Raw genomic sequence first — 20108 nt, 5'->3', positions numbered from 1 at the left:
GGGGGGCGGGGAGGAGGCGGCGGCGGCGGCGGCTGGGGGCGGGGGAGGGAAGGGGGAGGAAGGGGGAGGGAAGGGGGCGGGGGCGGGAGGCCTTGCGGGAGGCGGTGAGCCCCGGTCACACTCGCTTGCTGCTCGGCGCACGGAAGATCCTGTCCCCGAGCCGCGCCAGCCGAGCCAGCCGGGCGCCGTGCTCGGTCCGCGCGCCGCGCGGGAGAGAGCTGCCCGAGACAGAGCCAGTCCGCCGGCGCCGAGCCGCCGAGCGCCCGGCCCCTGAGCCCGTGAGTGCGGCGCGGCGAGCCCCTGGCGGCGGCAGAAGGACCGGAGCGCCAGGAGAGGGCGGACCGGGGACAAGGAGGCTCCCGGGCGCGACGAGGAGAGTCTCGGAGGAGGAGGCGCCGAGAGGACACCGGGGCCTCCTGCCGCCGCAGCTGGGTCGAGGCGAGCAGCCCATGCGGGGAGCCTCGGCGGCCAGCCGCGGCCAGGGGAAGGGACACCGGCGGCCCCTGCACTAGCAAGCAGCTTGTGCCCAGGGGGGGCGAGAACGCGCGACCCGTCTGGGGCCCTCCGCCGCCGCCGCGCCGCCCTCCCCCGCTCTGTCAGCCCCGCCGGGCTCAGCCGCCGCCGCAGCATCTTCTGCCCCTGCGCCCCCGCCAGCCTCGAGGAAGTCCCCGCCGAGGACCTGGGCCCCCAGGACCGCAGGAGGAAAGACCAGAGACTCCCCTAAACCACCCAGATGCGCAGGATTGAAGCGGTCTAGCCAAAGCTTTCTGTGGATTAAAAAAATACACGATTTTTTTTTTTTTTTTTTTGGCAGCAGAAAAGGAGAGGAAGACCAGCGGGGCTTTGCAAGGAAACGGGGGGGGATGTAACTCGTGGATACATTTTTCCACCCATCAAACATCTTGTTATACTTTGTAAACATTTTCTTTTTTTAAACCCCAGTTCCAGCCGGACGCCCCCAGACCTCTGAGGTTCGAGGAGGTGGTGTTTTTCATTTGGGGCTTTGCATATTTGGTTGTTAGGTTTTGCGAGAGCCTTCTTATTTCGCCAGACATCTCATGCGGGGTGAAGTCCACTCGGCCCCCTCCCCTGAGTCTTCGTGTGCACGGAATTCGAGGAGATCCGGTTACTAAGGATATAGAGGAAAAAAATAAATCGCGTGCTTGCTTTTTTTTTTAATTGCCTGCTTCTCCCCACCCCCAAATTAAGTTGCTTAGCAAGGGGGAAAGAGGCTTTTTCCTTCTTCCAACAGCCCAGCCGAACGCCTTTCGTTTTTTGCCCCCGTGGACCTTCCATGTAGGAAGCCGAGGCTGGCGAGCCCGACATTCGGGAGCCACTGCGGGGGGGCCTCTTTTTGGGGAGGCGCCGACGGGGGCAGGCTCGGCCGTCCCCAGGGAAGCGGCGGCCGGGTTCCTCCGGGGCGCGCCGGGGCCGGAGAGCCGCGCAGGGCGCGGGCCGCGCGGGGTGGGGCAGCCGAAGCGCAGGCCCCCGATCCCCGGCGGGCGCCCCCGGGCCCCCGCGCGCGCCCCGGCCTCCGGGAGACTGGCGCATGCCACGGAGCGCCCCTCGGGCCGCCGCCGCTCCTGCCCGGGCCCCTGCTGCTGCTGCTGTCGCCTGCGCCTGCTGCCCCAACTCGGCGCCCGACTTCTTCATGGTGTGCGGAGGTCATGTTCGCTCCTTAGCCGGCAAACGACTTTTCTCCTCGCCTCCTCGCCCCGCATGTTCAGGACCAAACGATCTGCGCTCGTCCGGCGTCTCTGGAGGAGCCGTGCGCCCGGCGGCGAGGACGAGGAGGAGGGAGCGGGGGGAGGTGGAGGAGGAGGCGAGCTGCGGGGAGAAGGGGCGACAGACAGCCGAGCGCATGGGGCCGGTGGCGGCGGCCCGGGCAGGGCTGGATGCTGCCTGGGCAAGGCGGTGCGAGGTGCCAAAGGTCACCACCATCCCCACGCGCCAGCCGCGGGCGCCGGCGCGGCCGGGGGCGCCGAGGCGGATCTGAAGGCGCTCACGCACTCGGTGCTCAAGAAACTGAAGGAGCGGCAGCTGGAGCTGCTGCTCCAGGCCGTGGAGTCCCGCGGCGGGACGCGCACCGCGTGCCTCCTGCTGCCCGGCCGCCTGGACTGCAGGCTGGGCCCGGGGGCGCCCGCCAGCGCGCAGCCTGCGCAGCCGCCCTCGTCCTACTCGCTCCCCCTCCTGCTGTGCAAAGTGTTCAGGTGGCCGGATCTCAGGCATTCCTCGGAAGTCAAGAGGCTGTGTTGCTGTGAATCTTACGGGAAGATCAACCCCGAGCTGGTGTGCTGCAACCCCCATCACCTTAGCCGACTCTGCGAACTAGGTGAGAAATTGTCCCCCTACCCCCAACATTTTCTGGCGCGCCAGTGCTGGAAGAAAAGCCCCTAGGGCAGTGCGTTTGTGCAGCCATCCCTCCAGGGGGAGTGTGCATACCCTCCTGGGAAGAGAGCGCATACCCTCCTGGGAAGAGACTGGGGGCTGAAAGTAGAGAAGGGACAAGGGGAAACTCAAAGGGCATTCCCTGGGGGTTCCCTTCCAGGTTTTCTCCAGTGTTGCCCCGAAGGGGTCTATGGACACTGCTCCTGCACAGTCTGCGGTTAAAAATTAGACGCCTTCATTTCCGGATCAACAACGGGGTGCAGAGGGAGGTGGGGGGGTCACGCCTCCCCGCACCCGGAAAGACGTTGAGGTGTGTGGCCGAGTTGGATTTGGTCCAGGCCCGCCAAGGAAGGCTGGGAGAAGCGTGCTATAAAGGCTGGAAGGTCTCGGTATTTACTCCTTTAGTAAATACGGAGAATCACGTCGAACACCAGTGGCCGAGATACTGTCGTGGCCGCGCACCTTTGGAGTTTTGGGGCAAAGAGAGTTGGATGGAAGGCCGAACTGGGTATCTGTCTCCTTTCAACTCTGCCAGCCCCAGGGTGCAGAGGAACAAACAGGCAGGAGAAGTTGGGTGTCCCCTACTTTTTCCTTCCTTCCGCACAGATAAGTGTGTAGATTAGTGGGGCTCCGGCGCCTCAGTGACGTTGTCGCCTCTTACTGCGCTGGGGCCTGGGCTTCTCGGCTGAGACCCTGAAACTCCTTCCCTTTTATCCTCTCAGGTTTCTCCATTCCTTCCTTTTCTTTACGTCTCTGTACACAGAGTGTGATGTGAGGGTTCACCCCGGGCGCCCGCAGATCCCCCAAGTTCACCAGCACGCTTGGGATGCATCTCCCAAGTGTGCTGGGAATGGGGAGCCCCGTGTCCCCCGCGCGGGTGCCGAGCGGACCGGCGGGGGCGGAGGTGAATTGCACGCCTGTGGGGCGGGCCGGGGCGGGGAGCCGAGGTTGCTGGGAGCTGGGTCTGGAGTCCGAGGACAGGGAGGGGGCATGGTCGCCCCCCGCCCTGTGAACTGTGAAGTGCGCGGCTCCGGCCGAGCCGGTGGTTTCCAGCCGGGCCAGCCGAGCGCGGCGGCGGTGGCCGCAGACGTGGAGGAGCGGAGCGCCGAGGCTGGCGCCAGGCGGCCTCTTTTGTTTATCTGACAGCTAAATATCAAGGCAATCACCGCCTCGCGGCCCTGCCTCCAACCCCCACAGCTAAGACAAACAGTTGGGCTAAAAGAATGCCTCTGTTATCATAAGTTTCTATCTCTCTTCTCATGGCTGGGCCTTTATTTTCTCTTGCTTTTTTAATTTCAGAGTCTCCCCCACCTCCTTACTCCAGATACCCGATGGATTTTCTCAAACCAACTGGTGAGTAGATGATTTTTAAAAATATCCTGATTATCTTAAGTTAGAAATAGAGCCTGTAGAACCTGGCTTTTTGTGTGTAGGCAAAGGCTTGGGGAGGTGCTGGGCTTGCTTCATGTTGGTTCTAGGTTTCCTCTGTTGGAAGTTTGGTGAATTTTTCTGTTGTGGCTGGGTTTTTGTTTGCTGATTTTGCAAAGACGTTCCCTTGATATGCTTTACGTTTTGTTCCCTTTTCATGTATTTGCGCTGTGTAGCCGGTGGGCTCAGCTTTAACACGTGGAAGCTTTAGTCCAGAAAGAAGTGTCTTGGGAACCAAATAGGACTGGTTGATGGGGATAACTCGGAGACTTCGTGAGTGCCAGGAGCATCAGTGGGAATAATGGAAAGGGTGATTGATAGATGGGAAGACAGTTTAAAAAGGTGCAAAGAAGACTTTGGTCTGGAGTAGACACTAGAACGTTTCAGAAGTATAGGCAACAGCCAGTAAAAGGGGGGTAGGTTCCCCCTGCTCCAGTCACCTGCAAGTCAGTCCTCTCCCGGGATTTTCTCAGTATTCTCCATAGGGGCTATCGAAGTTTGGAGCATAGCTCTGCCTGTCTGCTGCTTTGTCACTGGCTGGCATGAAGCCAGGGCAGAAGCCCATTTGAGACTGGCACCAGTCCTGTTGTGGTTGTCTGCATTCAACTTCTGGCCGGCAGCAGCACAGGGGTCCATCCTCTGGACATCACAGTGCTGGGGACAGGATCAGCAAAATGAACTTGGGGGCGACAACAAGGACAAACCCAAATTCCTGGAGCTCCCTCTTACAGTAGGAGATAGGTCTGTTTGCTAAAAGTACAGGTTGTATGTAACCTTGGTTTTTGTGCCCGTATACTGGTGCCTGAAGAAACATTAATACTTAGGACATTTTTATTTTGCCAAGGTTCTGGGAGAAGGAAAAGTGAAGGGTTGGGCACCATTTAGCTCCTGGAATTCTGCAAGTCCATCCACCTCCTGCGTTTTGGCTGTTGGGCCTTTCCCCCCACTAATTAAAAGTTTTGCTGGGGCGTTGTCATAAATTAAATACTTTAATGAACGTGTAACCGAAGCCCATACTCTGCAGCCAGTCCTCCTGGGACTCTACCAGCTCCCTCAAGTTGGGAAGGCGTTCCTGCTTGCCTGGTGCCGGTCTAATAAGTGGCCCGCAAAGCATGTGATATTTTGCTTTCGATTTACAAAACACCAGATAAATGGTTATTAATGAGGAGATAGCCAGCTCTCTGTATTTGTAACAAATGTTAACTGGAATTACCAAGCTCTGTTTTCCTAAAGACTGTAACTTGACTGGGTTTTGGCTTAAAGAATCAAGAATTCTTTTATGAAGTTAGTTTTCCAAGGGGCCACCTCTGACCTGTTTTTGTTTGTCCTTCCATATTCTTCAAATTTGGAGGTTTTCCTTAAAAGAGAGAGAACAGTGACCTTAGCCCCAGGGATAAAGACCAGCAGGGGTAAATGTTCCCAGAAACCTCCAAAAACCATAGAAAAGAAAGGCCATGTTCCCTTGGGTTTCCTGCAGAGACACTGGGATAAATCTGTTCTCAGGATTTAAGCAGTCATTCTGCCAGGCCAGGGCCTCATTTTCGGTGAGTGGAGTGATATATTTATTCATTAGCAAGTGTTGACATTAGGTAGCAAAATGTGTGTAAACAGAGAAGCCACAAAGACAGGAATGTGCCATTTCCAAGGGGGAGAAAAGTTCTCCAGATCAGCCAATAGGAAGTGATTAACCTGCCAATCGGAAACTAAGACAGCTGGTTACTCACCCAAAACGTTTTGTTGAAAATAGAACAAAAAAAGAAATGAGAAAAGGCGCTGCTGTGTAAGAATTTAGCATCAGTAATAGACAAAGCCCCCATGAAGGGAATTGTCCTGCCACATTGGAGGACGGCCAGGTCTGGAGCTGGAGCACACCCCCCTCTCACAGGTCTGGGGCTGGTTTTGCCAGCTGCTGTGGCCGGGGGCATTGAGGTCAGACCACAGATGGGCGCTGACCCAGGTCTTCATCCCCATTTTGCGTATGGGAGAATGTTTGGCCCGGGAATCTACATGGACCATTTACATTCTTCAGTTTCTAAGTCCTAGGTTGAATTTTTGGTCTTGGGTTACTAGATGAAACAGGCGCAAAGTTTTACAGTGGACAACTGTTAAAATCTTAACCAGTTGCATAACTAAAGGAATACATCCTGTGAAGTCTCCATCTTGGGAAAAGGTGATGGGAATGGGGCTGGGGCCTGGTACCCTGCAGCCTTTGGAGACACAGAGGGCTCAAAGCTAGGAACTCCATTTTGCTATAATTTAAGCCACTCCACTCAGCCTCTGGGAGGCCTGGACTTTAGACACCTAGGTACTGTGTGGTCCAACCAGCAGAGCCTTCTTTGAAAGAGTGTTCACATGACTGAACCTAGGGGAGGCCAGTTGTGACTTGTGGCTGTCAGAAGTCAGAAAGACACCCCCACCTCTGCATCCCACAAGAAGTCAGAATTTGCTGTTTAAAGCTGGATCTCGGGGATAGCTGTGTAGGCTGTGCTTCCTGTGTTTCATTGTATCTGATGGTCTGAAAGGTTTGAAGAATGGCTGGCCTTGGGAGATTGCTGGGTGAGCTCTTGAGGGACCCAGGTGGCCAGTATCCATTGGCAGATCCAGCCTCCAAATCCAGGTCGGAAATCTGGCATCTTGACCTGAGATCTGGCACTGCGTTTGCCTCTTAACTGAGGTCCCTCTTAACTTTTCTAGGCCTCTTTTAAAATCAGCATGATGAAGGAGATTAGGTCATTCATTCATTCATTCATTGGTTCATTCATTCATTTTACAGGCATGTTGATGTGCCTACCTAGAAATTTGAGGATTCCGATACAGTGCTGTGTTCTCTTTTTTTTCGAGACAGAGTCTCGCTCTGTCGCCCAGGCTGGAGTGCAGTGGCCCAATCTCGGCTCACTGCAAGCTCCACCTCCCAGGTTCATGCCATTCTCCTGCCTCAGCCTCCCGATCAGCTGGGACTACAGGTGCCCGCCACCACGCCCAGCTAATTTTTGTACTTTTAGTAGAGACGGGGTTTCACCGAGTTAGCCAGGATGGTCTCTATCTCCTGACCTCGTATGATCCGCCCGCCTTGGCCTCCCAAAGTGCTGGGATTACAGGCGTGAGCCACCGCACCTGGCAGTGCTGTGTTCTTTTATAACCAGGATTCATTTGAGTTCTGGGTTGGGTGAACTACCTGGGGCAGAGATGGTACCCTTGGGGTACAGTGGTGGGTAGGGGCTCCTCTGTCTTTAACAGTACTTAGGAAGCTCGGAACGCAGTTGCTGAGACTATCGTGGGACTCCTAGCTCCTTTACCTTGTACTCATTCTCAATAGTTCACTCCTTGGCTGCTCCCCAGGGTTGGGTTTTCAAATACTCTGTTGGAGCTGCTCGGAGAAAGGAATGAGTCTTTTTCTCCCGCAGAACCTAGTGCTTACCGAGTGCTTGATAATACTTAGTGTTGCATGAGTCAGGAGTGGCCTAGAGCTTCTGTCTGCCAGCCAGCCTGGGCTCTGGGGAACAGGCGACACAGGCCTAAGGTGAGACCCTGACTTCAGAGATCTGTCTATGCGGAGCTTTTCTGTGGGTGAGAGATGGAGGTATGGCTCCTTTAACCTTGAGGCCAGTCTGGATGGCCTGGCCACCTCCAGGAAAGAGGGTAGGGACTCCATAGCCTGCCTGGGGAGTGAGAGCCATGGGATAGGGCTGGACTCTTGGGAATAGCCCAGCTCACTGGGTGGCCCTTTGAGCTAGTCAGGGACGCCTCAGTTTACCTGGCTGCCTGTGGAACAGGTATACTTTGCTTCTTCACAGGGGTGGTAGGGAGGCTTAATTAACGTTTGTAAATCCCTCCTGAGATCAAAGCCACTGCAGAAGGGCAGAGCACCATTTCACAAAAACGCTTGTGGTTGCCTGTGTGGAGCTGGCTTACCTTTGATCTGAGATGGGCTGACACCCTGAACGTGGTCCCAGCTCTGCTCTGAGATGCCTGGCTTTTCCTTTGAAACACACCTTGCCCCTGGGATTCTGCCAGCCAAAGGTGGGGGGCAGTGGCTGTGGATAAGTCATCATGTTTAATGTGGGGGTGTCTTCCATCTGGGAGGAGTGGGTGGAGGAGAGGGTTGAGAAGCCTATCTCTAGAAAATGATGAAGGCCATCAAAATGGTTTAGAAAGTGCAGGGTATACACCATTTAACAAGTAACTCCATTTCCTGCCTGCCTCTATTGTTTTCTGTTTGATTAAGTGTATCCTGTAAAACTGTATATTCCTGTTAGGAATTAGACTTTACCCTGATAAAATGAGATTACACACACAGTCTTCTTTCTCCCCTACCCACCGCGGCCACCTCACCCCCACGCCTGCCCCCACTTCTGCCCCTCCCCCGCTTAGGAGAGTTCTTGAAAAGTTGTCCTTCCAGCCTGGAGAATGTGGGAGAGGGAGTGACCCTGAGTTAGAGAGAGAACCTTAGCATTAAGGGGGGCAGACAGCAGAAACCCAGAGATGGTTTGGGGCTATGTGTAGGCCACTAAAGGATTCCCATGGGCTACTTGCCCCTGGCTGCTCTTTTTTTTTGGCTTTCCTATTTGCCAGCATGGCCAAGTGGTTCCAACTGGAAACCCACAGGGACGTTGTCCTGGTGGCCTGGGGTAGGAGGCCTGGTGTCTGCACGATCCAACCTGTTGTGTTTGCTGTGGACCTGGGCAGCACCTTTCCTTAGCCGGGCTCTCTCCTAGGACTTCAGGGAGTTTGGCGCTGCCAGTGGTGCATGACAAGCTTACAGGGTCTTGCGTATTTGTGTTTCATGGGACTAATGAGTTGTGGTTCATGGACATTAGGTTTTGCTTTAATTGCTTCGAGGGCGGTTGTGGAGTCTCTGTTTCTCAGCTGGAATTGTCATTATCCTCATTAACGGTGAGGTCACTGTACTGAGTACCTGAGGGTGACAGAAGTTGAAGAGAAGTCTAGTTAAGGGCAGATGCAATCTAAAGGTAAAAATCAGTGAGGAAACTCCAAGTGTTGGGTGCCAAAGGTTTTATAGGAACTGAGGGCAGAGAGCCTTAGCAGGTCTGGGGTTGCCTGGAAAGGTTTCCAGAGCTGAGGGGTTTGGACTAGCCTGGGAGAGGTAGAACATTTCCCCTCCGGCTCGGAGCCTTGCTGAGAATGTTCTCTGTCTTGATCTGGTGGTGGTTACACAGGTGTATACATGAGTAACATTCATTGCGTCTACTTGGGATTTTGTATACTTTGCTCTACTTAAGTTAGTCCTCAATTAAAAAAGGGGAAAGAAGTCCCTGCAGCCCAACATCAATCTTGAGAATATTTTCAAGAACTGGGAAACCTGTCTTTAAAAGGATGAAAGCAGAGAGGACATGGGCTCCAAGGAGGGAGGCTTCTGCCCTTGATGAGGGATGACAGAGCAACCAGGGTTGAGAAAGTCCAACCCAAACCTCCTTTGACCTTGGGAACCACCTGGTATCCTTAATGGTGGACTGGTAATGCAAGAGAAATTCCAGCCAGTCTCATTGAGCCTGACTCGAGTAATGATTAACTGGCCGCCCGGAGCCCAGACGGGTGACAAGGTGCTGTGGTCTGTCTTACGATGGGCAGTGAAGCCTGAGCAGACCATTAATAATCAGCATCAAGGCCACGAGTCAGCCTTTTGGAATGTGTGGTTTGTCTTTCATGCTGTTTAGAGTGTGCTTAAAGATGGATCTTGGTGTTTTTATTTGTGTATTTATTTCTTTCTCTCCCCTTTTCAAATCCACAGCAGACTGTCCAGATGCTGTGCCTTCCTCCGCTGAAACAGGGGGAACGAATTATCTGGCCCCTGGGGGGCTTTCAGGTAAGATGCTTTCTCTTATTTTCCTGGCAGTTCCAACGTTTTTTGAAATCGCTAAAGACTGGAGGAATGGGGGTGGCCTTCTGCCACCCCAGCTGGTCTGGACTTCATTCTCATTTTCATATGCCTTAAGTTGGATGCATCGGTGGTGACATTGTGGTGCCCTTCAGCTCCTCATCCTGCAGTCCTTTACGCTCTGGACACTGGGTCTGTTCCGTGGATGAGCTGGGGACTGCTTTGGTGTGTGAAGTGTTGCCTGGTTATTTTTAAGCAGCTCCTGTCTTGGGGGGCTTCAGCTTGGTGACTTTAGTGTCATTAACTCACGCATTTGAGCTCTTCTTTTGCTTTTGCTCTTTGTGCATGGGGGATGTAAAGGGAATGGACCCACCTTTAGGGAACTTGTTGAAGACAGATCCCAAGCGTACGATGGGATTTCAGAGTAGATCTGAGGCTTCCCTCCCAAGTTCTGATTCCCAGCCCAGCTTGCTGCAGGATTTTGCAGCACATGTCTGGGGCTGGGAGCACCAGGGTGGGAGCACTGCCGACAGTAGGAGCTATAATTGTTCCATAGCGGGGCAGGTTTTCCTCAGGGCTCACAGGTATGCGTGAAGGCCTGGAATGCCAGTGTTGGGGGGTCACGGGGCTGGCTGAGAGGCACGGGGTAGCCAGAGCATTGTTGTTTCTGAGGATGTGAAAAGAGGGCAGTACTTGGAGAAACTCACTGGCTACGTACATGAGATGCATTTCATGTTGTTGTGAAGAAATCCTATTTCTACCTGTTTTTCCATCCCCACCATGTCATCACTAGATTTTCTAAGAACTGGCTGAAGCAAGAGGGAAAACAACCTTAAAACCAGAAATTCCAGCAGAGTTTTGGGCATTTGGCATTTCCTTGCCTGTAGGATCACGTGGTAGCAGCTCGAATAGAAGCTGTGCCCTGTTGTGGTGTATCGTCTTGTGTGAGGGGCACCCTTTTTTGCGGGGTGCCTGCTCTGACTACTTGGTGATGTTTCCTCCATGGCTGGCTCAGGCAAAGTTCATTCCCGGACGGACGGCTCCCTCCCGGGCTCTCCTCTCCAGGAACTGAGCTTGCTGAGAACGTCTTTAGGGAGACCCTTGTTTGTTTTCATTTCAATGCAATATATACTCTGACTGTTATCCGTGACTGAGGGTATTGTTTACTCAAAGCTTCTAATGAGAATTGAGCAGGACAAAGAGGGACCCAGAGAAGGGAGGGGGCTTCAGGCAGTACGGTGGGAGTGGACAGAGGAGTCGAGGAGGGAGAAAAGGCATCAGTGTGTGAACTGCATCTTTTCTGCTTTCTAAGGCTGAGAGAGTTCTTGAAAGAAAGAAGGCCAATGAGAGGAAAGGGTCTCAGCAGAATAACACGCTCAGGATGTTGTTAGATGGTTTTATTTTTTAAACCCTGAATGTGCAGGGAGGAGCCCTGGCCCCTCCAAACCACATGAAATAAGCAAGGGAAGTGGCAGCTTTTGAAAGGGTCCTTTCGGAAGGTTTGTCTTATTGATAACATCTTGTCTGTCTCCCCTGCCGGAGGAAATGACGACACCAGGCTGAGATACCAGCCTGAGCGCCTCCTCACCCGCCCGTGCCATGTGACCTGTGAAGCCCTCAGATAGGTAGGCTTTTTTTTTTTTTTCTTTTTTGACAGAGTCTCACTCTGTCACCAGGCTGGAGTGCAGTGGCGCGATTTCGGCTCACTGCAACCTCCGCCTCCCAGGTTCAAGCAATTCTCCTGCCTCAGCCTCCCAAGTAGCTGGGATTACAGGCACCAACCACCGTGGCCAGCTAATTTTTTGTATTTTTAGTAGAGACGGGGTTTCGCCATGTTGGCCAGGCTGGTCTCGAACTCCTGACCTCAGGTGATCCACCCACCCCGTCCTCCCCAAGTGCTGAGATTACAGGTGTGAGCCACTGTGCCTGGCCGATGGGTGGGCTTTTTTTCCCCAAAGCTCTTCCAGTCCTAGAAAGAAACTGGCGGTAAAACCATCATTAACTCCTTCCCCTCACCTACCCCCCCCCCCAGGTAATTGTAGACACAGATATTAATAAGGAGCTGTCAGGAAGAAGCAGTGACTCTCTGAAGGGCAGTGTGGCTTCAGAAGACTGCAGAGAGAAAAGAAGGGGCCCTCCACATGGAAAGAGCATTTGTTTTGAATTTCAGCTCTTGATTTACTAATTCCGAAGCCTTCAAAGTTTGAGCTCTTTCTTCTTTCCGTTCAGAGTTGGTGCAGTGTATTCATAATGGGCCATGGTGGGGAGGGTACAGTGTTTTGGGGGTTGATGTCACTGGCTTGGGGGCATCTGGAGGGGAGGTGATGGGCACGGAGAAAACCTAGGGCTGTCCTCTTTGTAGCGAGAATGCCTTCCAAAAGGGAACTTTGTTGGCCCCGGTCCAGGGCAGAGAGTTTTGTAAATGGAGAAAGCCCAAACCTCCTCCTTTTCAAGAAGTTGATCGTTCCATGGGGGGTGGCCTGGGTGTGTCTGCCTTGCTGAGGATGAGGCCAGTGGCTGGATGTGGCAGGGCTGGATGGGGGAAGGGGCATAGCAGACACTGAGGTTGGGGGGTGGGAGCCTGGCAGCAAGGTGGGGAGCAGTGAAAACTGAGGAGTTTCTCCCTCCTCCTCCTTGAAATAACCTCTCTGAGCCTCTTTCACAGGCCCTATGTGCTGTTTTCCTTCCTGTCCTGCCCTGGCTGAGAGCGGGCTTAATGAATGGGGCTCAGTTTAGGGTGGGAGGAAGGTCGGCAGCAGGAGCCAGGGCTTGATTCTCTTGGCAAGGGAAGAAGGGAAAGAAAAAACAGCCGAATGTGAAAATGTGGTGCCTTGGAGGTGGGGGTGGGGTGTGCTCAAAGGCCTGTCCTCTCCTGAAATGCAGGGGTGACTCCAAGGCTGGCCCTTCCCTTTCCTGCGCCCTTGCAAACTGCCCGGGAGGAAGGGGAGTAGGCGGGTAGGAGCCCGGGGGCGGGGCTGCTGGCTGCAGGTTGGAATTCCAGCATTGCAGCTTTGTTTTGGGGGGGTGTAGCGGGGGGGGGTAGACGACAGGCCTGGTCGTTAGGGACTTGCAGTGAAACACACCCCACCCCTGCAAGTTTCCTCGGTCTGGGAAAACGGGACATTTTTAGAAGGCAGTGACTTGCTTCCAGGAGATTGTACTTTCATTTTTGACAGCTGGCTCTCTGAGACAGATGGATTGCTGGGTGCAAGCTTATGTGTGTATGTGTGTGTGTGTGTGTGTGTGTGTGTGTGTGTTGGGGGGGTGGTTGAGTGGGTGGGTGGGTGTTGCCGCAGACGTACAGATAGACAATCCTGTGCGCAAACACATGAGAGTGTGCGGATGCCCACAGGCAGGCTCTGGGATAGGGTGGGTCCCTGTCGCTGGGGTGGGTTGATGTCCGTGTGGCCTCTCCAAGAGGTTGTGGACTTGTGGGGTGGAGTTTGTGGATTGATTCTGCATTGTGATTTGGCAGTCTGCCTGACTCTCTGGGATGGGTGTCTTTTGAAAGGCATGCAGCTCCGGAACAGGTCCTTGCTGCTGCTTGGACATGGATGTGTCATGGCTCAGGAAGATCACCTGGGAGAGGTCTGATGTAGCTGGGAAGCCTCTAGGCTCAGCTCCGTCATGGAAATGGAAAGGATTTGCTCCCAGAGCTTTCCGGGGATCACTGGGAATGCAGAGCATGTGTTAGAAGCTATCATCTTTGCAGCCTCCATCTGGAGTTTCTGTCTGGGGGCTTTCATTTTGCCTGTCTGCTGTCCTGGTTTGAGTGGGTTGAGGGAGCAGCATCTCCCTTGTGAGTTCTAGGTTATTCAGCTGCAGACTCATCTTCTAGCCTCCTCCTTTATATATGAATATCTGGAGCTGGCTCGACCTCAGCCATATGGACCTGCCCAGTTAGGGTAGGGATTGGAAGCCAGCAACCACTTGTAGTTATTTAAACTTCAAAAGGAGCGCTCCCATGGATCTCAAGGAGGGAGGTAGGAGGCAGTGGAGACAGAAGTGCGCACGTGTCCTGGGAAACCCCATCTCTTGGCTGTGCAAAGTCATGCTTTTTGGAGAGACCCGGCACGATGCCTCCAACCCAAGGGTGGCCAACTCTTTTGCTAAGGTCTTGAGATTCATATGTGGCTACTAGTTCCCAAGTCTGGGGGATGGGAGCGTCTTTGAGTCAGTATCCATTCAGCATCCAAGAATGTTTCTCTCTTCTTCTCTTTGATCCCTGCTGGCATCTGTCATAGTCTCAGAGGAGAGCCTTCAAAAATACCTATATAATCTGAAAATGCACCCCTGGCTCAGTCCATAGTTGACTTGGGCTCAAACCAAGCAGCTTAGGAAACATTGCTCCATCCTGTTTTAAGGAAAGTTAATCAGCTGCACGTGAACAATTATTCATTGTCTGGCTTGGAATTGGGATCGTGAACTGGGAACCTGGGCCTGGGCGCCTGTTGCTCTGCTTTTAAATTAAGTCACCTCCCCCTGCCTGGCTACAAAACAGCTCATGGTTTCACTGAGGTCTCTAATGCCATTGTGGAGTGAGGGCAGGGGGCACAGGTTGAGCTCACAGGCACGTGGGCCTTTCACCCAAGTGCTCATGAGCATGGACTTTGGGGGACTCAGGTGGACACGTGCTTGTGACCATGAGCAGGCTCCTTCCTTCCCATCCCCTTAGTACCCTGAAGGCCACTGTGAGAAATGACAGTCTCCTTAAACACCTGCCAACAGGATGAGTCAGGGCTAGGGCAGGCTCACCTGGTGCACACCCACACCCTGGTGAAGACCAGTCCTGGACCCCGCCTCTTCTGCAGTGCCCCGGGTCATGCACTTCCCCCTGGAGAAGGGCTTACTGATAAAACCCCTTTTGTCCTGGAAACAATGAGGCAGTCCAGCAGGGGTTAAATACAGGCTGACAGCATTTAAAATCTCTGGAGCAAATTTGGGCTGCTCTGCCGGCCAGACAAGATGGTCTGCTGCCGCCTCACACATCCTGTCCCCAGGCAGAACTGGGCCAGCAAAGGGGGAGGGGCCAGGTGAAGGCCAGGCTTTGGGTGGTGTCACTTTTGGTGTCACTCTAGCACGCTGATTGCCCCTCACTTCCTACACACACACACACACACACACACACACACACACACACACACACACACACACACACACACACACACACACACACACACACACACACACACCCCTTAGCAAAGCCTGACTGTAGCTGCGTAGACTTGTACACCTATGGGACCTCTGTGGCAAGCTCAGAGCCAGTGGAGCAGTGAAAAGGGAGGAAATGCCGAAGAATTCATGATCAAGTTTGGCTTCCTTTGCTTCTTTTTAAAATTTTTTAATTTTTTAATTTTTTTTTTTTTTTTTTTTTTTTTTTTTTTTAATTCGAGATGGAGTTTTGCTCTGTCGCCCAGGCTGGAGTGCAATGGCGGGATCTCGAGTCACTGCAACCTCTGCCTCCTGGGTTCAAGGGACTCTCCTGCCTCAGCCTCTGAGTAGTTGGATTGCAGGCGTGCGCCACCATGCCCGGCTAATTTTTGTATTTTTTTGTAGAGAGAGGGTTTTGCCATATTGGTCAGGCTGGTCTCGAACTCCTGACCTCAGGTGATCCGCCCGCCTTGGCCTCCCAAAGTGCTGGGATTCCAGGCATGAGCCACTGTGCCTGGCCTCTTTGCTCCTTTATTATTGTTGTTACTGTGCCATAATTCCTTGCAGAATTATGATGGCCAGGCTGGTCTTTATTCCCTTTGGTCCAGGCCTTGAACTTGGAGCAGCACCCTCAAAGCAGTTGTCTTCACCTGGCAGAAGAAAAAAAGGTGTAAAGTGCTGGTTCCTAGACTTGCTTGCACACTAAAATCCCTCGGGATTCAGCTTCCCAGATAGCTTTTTTGCTTGCTTGTAGAAACATTTGAGAGAAAACTATTATTAACTACACATGGTCCACTGTTTTGCTTTGCTGTCGTGAATGGGATTGTAAAAGGAACCCATGGGACCGGGTTTCCTTTTGGGACGATGAAAATGTTCTGGAACTGTAGAGTGGTGGTGGTTGCACAGTTCTCTGAATGTATTCAGTGCCTTTGGTGGCACATTTTAGGTTATGTGTATTTTACCACAAATTTGACAAAAAAAATGGCCAGCGGTAGGTTTTAAATACATGTAGATATTTGGATAATCTATAAGGAACAGTGATTGTGGAGAGTAAAATCGGAGAGACTTCTGTTAGTTGCCTGGGACCTGATGATGGTAGACACTTGTTTTGGTGGCAGCCCTGAGGTCACATGGGAAGTACATTGATGGACCAGGGAGCAAGGCTGGTAGCCTGCCTGGGATCTCTGGTGTGTGTGTGTGTGTGTGTGTGTGTGTTTTGAGATGGAGTCTCACTCTGTCACCCCGGCTGGAGGGCAGTGGCGTGATCTCAGCTCACTACAACCTCCATCTCCTGGGTTCAAGCCATTCTCATGCCTCAGTATCCCCAGCAGCTGGGATGACAGGCATGCCACACTATGCCTGGTTAATTTTTTTCTAGTAGAAAGGGCGTTTCACCGTGTTGGCCAGACTGGTCTCGAACTCCTAACCTCAAGTGATCCTCCTGACTTAGCCTCCCAAAGTGCTGGGATTATAGGCGTGAGCCACCACGCCTGGCCTTCTGCTGTGTGTTACCTGAGCAAGCAGACACATCTGTGCTGATCCTTCGACCTTCCTTTTTTCTTCGTGGGTTCCAGAAATGAGAGACAGGAAAGTTCCCTCTGGTTTGATTCCCGGCCTGACTTCCCTGCCGGGGGAAGTGAATATGCTTGTTCTCACTCTGTGGGGTCCCCCTGGCCTGCCCAGCCCAGTGACTGTGAACCAGGGTGGTGCCAGGGTTGGGTCCGAAAACTGGTGATCCAGACCCTTCTTGGGCCGCTGGAGACCCCAGTCCCTGTGATGTCCTTGCCCAAGTTCTAGGGCTGCAGAGGCCGCAGGTGACTGGTCCGGGCGCCCTCCCTTTGCGGGAGCCTCGTGAAAGGATACTGTAAGCACAGCCGCCGGGAGGTCACCACTGGCCCTACCACCTCTCGCTCAGTATTGAATGGCTAGCCCCAAGGCTGGCTGCCTGCCTACTGTCACACAGAGGCTTCCTCTCTGGGCTATTTTCAGCAGGAAGATATTATTAACTGCTGAGGCACAGTTCTCAATTTAGTGGTTAACACACCAAGAAAGCAACACTCACCTGATCCCGGCCACTCTACCTAAACCTGTTGGCTCACTTGGGGGACTCGGCTGCCCCCCAGCCTCTCTGTTTCTCTCTGTGGGTTCACCTTGGAGATCTGGGCTATTAACCCCACTCCCGTGGAAGGTGCCCCTGTGGATTCAGTATCTGCTAGAGAGAGAACCAGGCTTCTTATGAAGCCAACTCTTAAAAGGTGTAGACAATGATCATATTTATACCCTAAGATGGGGACATTTTTTGATAGGGATGGGCACGGGCTGGGAAAAGGGACTTTTAGCGGTGTTGAGGACAGTTATTTAAAACAGGGTGATAACTTTCACCTTGTAAGTTAACAGGAAATATTGGGACAAGACAGGAAATTGCATCATCTTTTTTTTTGAGAATAACTCCAGAAAAAAGTGGTTCGTGAAAGGTAGTGGCTGAGAAACGGCTAGCCTGTTTTCTGTTTTGTGTGTTTTTTTCTTCCCTTCCACTCCCACGAGAACGTGTAGGCCATTTTCTTTAAGAAAGAGGCTGTTTGAGAACTTTATGTTATTTTTATTATTTAAAAAAATATTTTACCAGAAGGGTCACCTTCAGTTGAAATGTTAACTGCCGCCTTATTTCCCATTTTACTAAAGAATCTTTCATGACTTTTTCAGCTTCCTTCCCCAAATGGTAAGGCCAAGCAGCTCTTGGCTGAAAGCTAATTTTGGTTTGGCTGCGGAGTCCTCAACACTGAGCCCCACCCAGTGTCATTAGCTCAGTTTTAACTTGCAAAAAAAAGATTGTATTTTTTTTTTTGATGGGGGGGTATGTAAGAATTTACTCACGCCTTTAGCCTTTTTACCCAACCCCGGTACTGCCTTCCCCTAACAGAGGCGCCTGGCACTTAGCCGCTGGGAACTCAGGGCTGCTTTTGTATTTTCAAGCCGCCGTGTCCCCCTCATCCTGCAGGAGTTCTGTAACTTTCCTGAGACTATTTCTAGGGTGCTAGTGAGGAGTGGAGGGGAAATGGGTCTCGGAGCGCCCCTGGTACAGCTGTGTCCAGTAACGGTGCTGTGCTTTGGAGGAAGGAGTGATATGGTTCACCTAGAAGCATCTCCCAGAGAGGGGGCTTGCCACAGCCCTACAGTGGTGTAGATAAGGTCCAGTTCCATTTATTCGTCTCTGGGTTTCTAAATCCCCTCTTTGTTGATGTCATTGTTCTAATGACACAGGGCATGGGACAGTGCCCCGGCCCGTGCTGCCAAGGAGCCATCTTTAGGATAGAGACCAGAAAGAAAGAGACCTGGGTGTGTGGCTGGCCCGCTCTCCACTCACGCTCACCCCCACCCTCCCAGCTTTTTCCTTAGCGTGCTTTGTTTTGTTTTCATAACACAACAAGGGCCCTGGGGTGTGTAAAAGCATTGTTGAACACTTGGTGAGGGTAACTTGTCCAAACAGAGCAGGACGCCAAAGCACAATGCTGTGGGCAGGTGGTGTGCCCACAGAGGTTGGCGGGCCGGCGCCTGCATTGGAAACACCTCTCAGTGGCATGTGCCGTGGCAGCTGAGTGTGACCTAGCGCAGAACAGGGCTTCTCTCTTGCGTCCTCCGTGGGGAGTCCGGGAGAGGGACTTGGTCCTTCTGGCTGACTCCCTGCTTGGAAGGTGTGCTGCCCTCTCAGGTGGGTTCACATGTGCCTCCCTCTGCCGGGTGTGAAGCTAGGTGGGCCCGCTGCTTTGGAAGAAGCCAGTGTGTCCCTGTGATTCGTTTATGGAGCAAATATGTATTGACACCTATTATGTGCCAGGCTGTGTGCTGTGCAGAGGACCAGTTCCTGGGCTGAGATAGAATTAAGAATTGGCAGATGGAATGGCTTGTCCGAAGGTGATGCTGAATCCATGGGGATGGAGCCGGGGGGAGGGGGGATTGACTAGGAGTTGCCTCCACCTGGAGGCAAGCAGGGGCAGCTTCTGTAGGACAGAGGAGCCTGGTCCCTCCATGAAGCCAGGCCGTAGGTGGGGGAGGGGCAGGGTGGGCCCCCTGGGGTGGGCCAAGCTCTTGAGTCATCCACTTCTGCTTCTGCTTTGGTCGTGTGGTCTGTTGAGAATTGAGATAAAGCAAAGCTTGTGGATAAACAGAGGTAGGTCCTGGGTTTTGGTTCCAGCCCGCCTCCCCACCCCGCTTCTTGCTGATTGTAAGATGACAGCAGGAAGAACAGGAGCTGTGGTTATAATCCACCCTCCAGACCCTGGTAGTACCTGGGGCACAGCACAGAGTGGAAGTGACCAGCCTAGCGCCAGGCTCCTCAGTGGACCACAGCCAAGGGGTGGGGAAACATCTGGAAAGACAGTATCTAATGTCTTGACAGCCAGAGGAGAAGTGGGATGTTTTCAAAGCCCAGCAGTGACTTTCCCTTTGTAACTCCAGAGGACTTGATTCTCATGAAGACCATCTGGGGGATGAAAGAAACTCTTGCTTTTTAATTTTAAATCTGAGGGTTAAGCCCGTTTCTGAGGTGTCAGCCCTGTGTGTGAGGCCCTGGCCTGTCTGGGTTTGGGTTTGGATGAAATAATCTAAGATGCAGTTACCAGGGTGTTTCATTTTCACGTTCATCCTTCCCTGTCTGTTCCCCCGGGGCCAACCGATGGCTTCCAAGCTCTGTGGAGTTCACTAATTGAATTACTCTTCTTGCTCCTCCATGAAGCCCCACCAGGAAGAAAAGGCGGGGAGAGCTGCTTTAGCTGGGGGGTTTGATCCGAGCAGAAAGGGAAGATCTGGTCTCAACTCCAATTTCATCTTGCAAAGTTGGGACTTTCTTTCAGCCAGAAGACAACTCAGATAACCAGGCCAGTGACTGTGTGCTCATTTCAGTATTGCTTTCTTATGTTTTGATCTGCGACTGTCACTCAACAGGAACAAAAACAATAAGACGCCAAGATATGACTGTGCCGTTAGCAGATTAGCTGTCTGCATTTTCTGGGGTGGCTCACTCGGAGGTTAAATGATTGTCCCTGTCCCCTGTCCCACCTTCCAGTCACCTCATGAAGCTGTTAAGTGTCTCCTTCCCCTGCAGGCTAAGTGAGGATCATCAAGAGCTGGGCCTGGGGACCTTGGCAGCCCCACTGCAGCCTCTGAGCCAGCCCTGCCCCACCCCCTCATGAATCAGTAACCAAGAGGGAAAATTAAAAAGTTAGTTCTCAGTGTGATCTGAGTGCACCATACCGTTCTTACAAATAGATGGGCCCCATCTCCTGCTCAGTGGGGGCACAGTCAAAAC

The 20108-nt window shown here is 52.9% G+C and overlaps 1 protein-coding gene across 2 annotated transcripts in view; it reads left to right on the top strand.

Moving 5' to 3' along the window:
* Positions 1–1719: 1719 nt before the first annotated feature.
* Positions 1720–20108, top strand: part of SMAD7 (SMAD family member 7) — a 30530-nt gene continuing 12141 nt past the window's right edge. Inside the window, exons 1-3 of one of the 2 annotated variants that reach the window (XM_054461197.2) lie at positions 1720–2332; positions 3688–3741; positions 9569–9640. In XM_054461197.2, the coding sequence (XP_054317172.1) occupies positions 1720–2332; positions 3688–3741; positions 9569–9640 (739 nt within the window). Of the gene's footprint in view, positions 2333–3687; positions 3742–9565; positions 9641–20108 lie in introns of both variants that reach the window. The other variant, XM_054461196.2, reaches the window with a different exon arrangement.

Source organism: Pongo pygmaeus, chromosome 17 (genome assembly GCF_028885625.2).
Source record: "Pongo pygmaeus isolate AG05252 chromosome 17, NHGRI_mPonPyg2-v2.0_pri, whole genome shotgun sequence".
Lineage (NCBI taxonomy): Eukaryota > Metazoa > Chordata > Mammalia > Primates > Hominidae > Pongo > Pongo pygmaeus.
This window is presented reverse-complemented; position numbering and strand designations above follow the sequence as displayed.